Source organism: Arachis hypogaea, chromosome 17, assembly GCF_003086295.3.
Source record: "Arachis hypogaea cultivar Tifrunner chromosome 17, arahy.Tifrunner.gnm2.J5K5, whole genome shotgun sequence".
NCBI lineage: Eukaryota > Viridiplantae > Streptophyta > Magnoliopsida > Fabales > Fabaceae > Arachis > Arachis hypogaea.
Window position 1 is genome coordinate 65,318,978 of NC_092052.1, and position 6,134 is coordinate 65,325,111.

General features: G+C 32.9%; 2 protein-coding genes across 2 annotated transcripts; both read right to left on the minus strand.

The window, feature by feature from the left end:
* Positions 1-862: 862 nt before the first annotated feature.
* LOC112763364 (protein FAR1-RELATED SEQUENCE 9-like) lies at positions 863-2,639 on the minus strand. Its single transcript, XM_025809055.1, has 3 exons — positions 1,830-2,639; positions 1,001-1,183; positions 863-901 (listed from the first exon to the last, which is right to left on the minus strand). The coding sequence occupies exons 1-3, from the start codon at positions 2,637-2,639 to the stop codon at positions 863-865; spliced, it is 1,032 nt and encodes a 343-aa protein (XP_025664840.1).
* Positions 2,640-2,789: 150 nt separating this feature from the next.
* Positions 2,790-4,140, minus strand: LOC112763365 (protein FAR1-RELATED SEQUENCE 5-like). Its single transcript, XM_025809056.1, has 3 exons — positions 4,057-4,140; positions 3,647-3,916; positions 2,790-3,527 (listed from the first exon to the last, which is right to left on the minus strand). The coding sequence occupies exons 1-3, from the start codon at positions 4,138-4,140 to the stop codon at positions 2,790-2,792; spliced, it is 1,092 nt and encodes a 363-aa protein (XP_025664841.1).
* Positions 4,141-6,134: the final 1,994 nt, after the last annotated feature.

The window sequence follows — 6,134 nt, forward strand, 5'->3', positions numbered from 1 at the left end:
GCTAAGAAGTTGTTACATATCTTTTTAATTATTATTTGTTCTTTTAAAAGAATTTAAAAAATTCATTTAATTATTAAATAATTTAATTATCTCAACGGTACTGGAGTTCTTATAGAATATAAAATACAACGCTAAAAATAAAATCATAGTTGAAATAAATTATCATGAAAAATAAGGAAAAAATGTTCTTTTTTACAATATAAGTTCGTGAGAAAATTTGGTATTTTTTACAAGAAAACAATATCTAAAATAGACAATATGATCATTAAAATAAAATAATATAAGTAATTATATTCATAGAAATAAGTATACTGAAATTAATTTTAAAAAAAAAAGTAAAGACTAGAGTGTATGATATAAAATTGATTAAGTAACAATACCAGTAAAAGAAATAATTAAAGCTTAAACCTATCACATTATTAAGAATAATTACATATGAAATCACTAAATATTTGTTATTTTATCAATCACATATCTGATATATATACTTCTTTAAAATTTTGAATGGGCCAAGGCCATTACTTGCAATCTTGGATCCGTCCCTGATCCCAATCAATCGTTCCGAAAAGAAAAATAATGTATAATGAAAGTACTACTAAATGAAGCACTATAGATAAGGTCCATACAATAAAATAACGTACTAGTCCTGAATGATAATGAAAATACTTCTGCAACAGTTACTGACTCTCACTGGCGCACAACAGCTAGCTCTCTGAGAACAAAACCTCAAACTGTTTAAGAAACATAGTATGCTACAAGTAAAACCAGTCTACTTCATCATACGAATTGAAAGGAATTACAATTAGGCCTATTTAACAACAATATACCCATGCATGAGCTAACCTTTATGTGACAGATGGAGTTATGTCCCTTTTTTCAGTGATTGTAGAAGCTCCAGGACCTGTGAAATGATGACATAAATCAACTATTATAAATCCATAAAAATGAACAAACAAACGGCACAACTCTTGCAACATGAACTGCATAAAAGATGACCTACTAGCGCATGGTAATGGGAACTGCCTACATCAGGCCACGAAATTACATTCTCGCTTTGGGCAGTTCCGATTATAGGCTCCGTCGACACAGCGGCTACAATTTCATTTGGGTTGACATTATCCTGTTTGACCTGTGCAACGGCCCTCCTCTTACTCCTTCGTAAATGCCCTTTTCCTGTTAAAACCTGTCAACATGTCCACCCATGTTAACTAATCCGTCTACCACACATTCATCATTATTTAGTATATATAAAAATATTTTTTAGAAACAAATAAAGACAAGAACAATAACCTTGAATAAAGTTTCGAACAAGAATTTAACCATTAAATACCTCATGCATAAAATGACAAAAATATCAAGAACTAACCTTCTTAGAAAGGTAGTATTACACTTTTCTGGTATTTATAAATATCTTTCTCAAAAACAGAAAAAAAATTGTACAATAATCTTGAATCTTAATATTAGACAAGAGATTAATTGTTAAATGTCTTATTCAAAACATGTCAGAAATACCAAGAACTAACCTTGTCTTAAGCTAGTGTTGCACGTATTTTCTATTTATGCATATCTATCTTAGAAACACATAAAGACAACAATAATAACATTGACCATTATTATCAAACAGCAAATTAATCATGACAACTAACCTTGTCATCGGTTAGTCTTACAACTGATTCCTCGTCTTCTTCATCATCTTCACTACCCCCTTTTAAGAAACTGGTGTTCCGTTGAAGACATCTTCATTTATTGTGGCCAATCTTCTTGTAGTTGGTACATCTCCTCTTTTTTCCCTTTTGTCCTCTTGAGCGGGGGGCTCCTTTAGTTTTTACAACGATAGGATCTCTAACATGTTGTTCAACATGTGTCTTTTTTCCCCTAGTGGCTTGTCCCAACAGCTCCTCAAGTTGGCTACAAAGATTGCGAATTCCATCCATGGCAGATTTGAAAACTGAATGATTTTTCGATCCAAGATACAACATCCATTGCAATGCAGCGTGGAGTGCCCCATGGCATAATAGAAAACCTCTCTCACTTAAGCTCTTGTTACTTCTTTCTTCGTACTCATCAATAGCCTTGGCATCTCTCCTCCATGGCTTCAAAATCAAACGGCTTGGAATATCCTTCAAATTCTCATGCTTCATTACGAAAAACATGTGCTTACACGAAAATCCTTCCTTCTCCCAAAATCGACATCGACATTCAAATTTTAATGAGTTATTGTCAAATAAGGTCACTACGTTCTGACCAGGATGACCATATTCTTTGGTAGTGTAGACCATTGTCGTTGAAACCCTCCTTTTGCTCACAAAATTAAGGCCTTCTACACCATCAATCTCTCTCTTAACTTGCATAAATATTGCTCTAGTGTAGACAGCCGCAACACACTTCTCAATAGGATCTAGACATGTTGTGAGGAATGGAGTACTGTACATTGAAGTGTACTGTGCAACCAACTCATTGTTACGGTATTCACGGACTACCAACTCCGGATTTTGCACAAGGTCCACAATACTGTATCTCGAGGTTAGGAATTTCTTGACATGAGAATTTATCCCCTCACACCTAGATGTGGTTCGGTATCCAGCACAAAACTTTCCGCGTAGGTATGCACTTTCCCACATGTGCCTCTTCTTATACATCTACGTTGCCCAACATTTTTTGTGCAAACCATACTCGTCAGCAGCTTGATCCCATTGGAACTCAAACTCGTTAACCTCCATGTCCGCATATAATCACTTACAGAATATTTCACGAAACATTTGCTCACTTCCATTTAAAGTAACATTCTTCTACAAATTCCATGCACACAACCGGTGGGTGGCTTCAGGAAAAACCTTTTTCACTGCTGCAATCATTGCTTCGTCCCCATCGGTTACGACAACGGACGGAGGTTTATTACACATAACCTCCAACAAATTCTCCAGCATCCATGTGTATGATGTAATAGTTTCATTTAGAACCAATCCAAAACCAAATATCGTAGTTTGTTTGTTGTTGTTTGAGCCAGAAAATATCACCAAAGGTCTATTGTATTTATTCTTTTTGTATGTCGAGTCGAAAGCAACAACGTCTCCGAAGTACTGGTAGTCGACTCTACTAATTCCATCTACCCAGAACATATTCGCTAACATACCATCATCTGTTAAGTTATACCTAGCCATTGCCATTGGATCGGCTGCCGCCTTTCCCTCTAGGTATACATTGGCAGCATTCGAGTCACCATCAGCAATCTTTGAATGACTCATCTTGTCGATGTAGTTATATGCATCTTTTTTCATAAAGCCCAACAAAGAATACCCTCCGGCAATCCCAGCCATGTAGCCAAGAATCTTAGACATAGGTATACCATACCCATGCATGCCATCTATGTGTGCCTTTGCAGCATTTGACATCTGACGAAATTTTGGAATCATGTGCACCATTACTCGCGGTGTCAACTCATGATTATGCTCCAAGATAACTTTCCGAACCTTCCGTACTGAGTTTTCCCTATCTAGGTAAATCGACAACTTTGCCATACAATTAGTCTGTGTTTCAAGCCGGGAACCCCTTTGTCTATCCAATTTATGAAGGTATTTTTCATCCCTTAATCTTGCCGTATTGCAAAAGAACCTTCTTCGTATCAAATTTTCATCGTCATCCTTACCATAATCCCCTTGCGCACACCGAATCCATGGCATCTCCCAAATTTACAATAAAATTCATAGGCACGTTTCTCACTCCGAAACACCTTTCTCATTATCTGCTGGTCATTCAATCCGATAACATTACCGTAGTCTGATGCATCCTCATCAAATACAATGTCTACGGCACCGACATCACATGCATCGTCAAAATCCTCATTACACCCATGCTCTCCATTCTTATCATTTAATATGCCGTGCACATCTGCATCCTCGACGTTGCAAGATTTCATCTGTGAAAATCAATTTCAATTAACGACATTGTCAACAACAATTCACTATACACCAACAAGCCATCCGATACAACATAAGTGGATTTGAAATCAATTTTATCAATTATTCAATGGAACCAGAAAGACTTTTCAAATAAAACCCGCACTTCTACCAAAAATTGCTGACACCCGAAAACCAACATTCCTGTTAACCAATGTTTCAAATTGAAATCTAATATACTCATTTCACTTGGTTTATTTGAATAGTCTATACCAAAAATGATATTATCCAACATTTCAAGTTGCAATCTGGCATACTCATTCAGTAGGTTTATTCTAATAACAAACAACACAAACTAAATCCTCTAATTCATTAGAGACAATTAATCCAACTAAAAGATAAATTAGAATAACATTTTTCTTATATTCTAAAAATATCCATCAAGTTTTTTTACACATGAAACATTTATTAATGTCAAAAAATTAAAACATAGAATAAAAGGTTCTTCAATATTCTAAAAAAATATTTTTTTAAACTGTTATTGGATATTAGCTAAGTTTTCATCGAATAATAGTATATAAATAAATTAAATTTCATTCTTGACATGATGTTGAATATTAATAGAGAATTATTGTGTGTAGTTAGAATTTAGATGAAAGGATGATGGAAAAAGACCTACATATATATAGTGGGGAAAACTAAGAAAAGACAGCATTGGAATTTAAGCATACAAAGCAATTGAAACTATGAGACACCTTACCCGCCAGGGACAAATCTAGGGGTGGCAAGTAGTGGCCTTGGCCCCTTCAAGATTTTGAAGAAATATATATATATATATATATATATATATATATATATATATATATATATATATATATATATATATATATATATATATATATATATATATATCATATATGTAATGGATAAAATAAAAAATATTTAATCATTTCATACATCATTATCTTTAATAATGTGATAGGTTTAAGCTTTAATTATTTTTCACTGATATTTTTACTTAATCAATTTCATATCATACACTTAAGTCTTTACGTTTTTTTTTAAGTTATTTCCATATACTTATTTCCATGATTATAATTACTTACATTATTCTATTTTAATGATCATATGGTTTATTTTAGACATTCTTTTTCTGTAAAAAATATCAAATTTTCTTTTGGTTTTATATTGTCAAAAAGAAATTTTTTACCTTATTTTTTTTATAACTTATTTTAACTATAGCTTTATTTTTACAGTTGTATTTTATATTCTATAACAGTACCAATACCTTTAAGATAATTGATAATTTATAAATTATTTTCAAGTTTTTAAAATTTTTAAAAGAACTGATCTTAAATAAAAAGATATATAGCAACTTTTTAATTAAGCATATCATAAAAGTATTGGTATCTTATAATTTTATAGAGTACTATATAATTTTCGTATAAAAACAAAATTATTGAAAAATGTTCAATATTTTTTCTATATATATTAATATAATCTTTAAAAAAAATAATTTACTAATTATGTATCATGCATAAATTACTTTTATATAATGAAAAATAACAAAATAATCATTAAAAACTGTGTATAAAGTTCAACCTTCACATATCAAAACTTTTAGATCCGTTCATCCTACCACCCATCATGTTTGAAGAACCGACACACCTTGCCTTAGTCATCATCATTATTTGATTTTATTCATCGCCAATACTCACTCAATACATACTGTGTACTAGTCAAAGCCACTATCATATTGCATATAGCATCTCGTAACAACAACAACAACAATCATGATGGCAATTAAAAATCATATTATTTTTGTTTGGTTTCAGAAGAATAATAAGCGGATGATTTTGGGAATGTATGTACCTATTTGATCTAAGAAATCTGGGCAAAGTGTGAAGGAGACTAGCTGAGCGCCACAGGCCACGGCGACCATGCTATCAAATCATGAATACAGAGCAGCCTGATTCCAATTGACTGAGATGAAATCGTATAAGAGCAACCATAAACCCTAACAGGCATGTCGAGTTTGGCAATGAGAAGACGATGCACTTCGACTGAAAATCAACCACAATGACGGCATGAGGAATGGAGGTAGTGTGGAGGGGCTGATGGCTAGGTTTCTGACGGTCTGAGAAGAACTTAAAAACTGGAGACGAGGGTCCAAATGGTGAGGAGGAATAACTCCACCTTTTCTATCGGATCCTAATGATTTTAAACAAAACATATTTA

Excerpts from the sequence above, each read along its gene's own strand:
- LOC112763364 (XM_025809055.1), bottom strand. The coding sequence starts at position 2,639 with ATGTATAAGAAGAGGCACATGTGGGAAAGTGCATACCTACGCGGAAAG. Across the intron at positions 1,184-1,829 it reads ATGTTAGAGATCCTATCGTT|GTTTTAACAGGAAAAGGGCA; the intron begins GTAAAAACTAAA and ends ACATGTTGACAG. Across the intron at positions 902-1,000 it reads GTTCCCATTACCATGCGCTA|GTCCTGGAGCTTCTACAATC; the intron begins GTAGGTCATCTT and ends ATCATTTCACAG.
- LOC112763365 (XM_025809056.1), bottom strand. The coding sequence starts at position 4,140 with ATGAGTATATTAGATTTCAATTTGAAACATTGGTTAACAGGAATGTTG. Across the intron at positions 3,917-4,056 it reads AATTTTTGGTAGAAGTGCGG|ATGAAATCTTGCAACGTCGA; the intron begins GTTTTATTTGAA and ends TGATTTTCACAG. Across the intron at positions 3,528-3,646 it reads GTGTGCGCAAGGGGATTATG|ACTAATTGTATGGCAAAGTT; the intron begins GTAAGGATGACG and ends CTTGAAACACAG.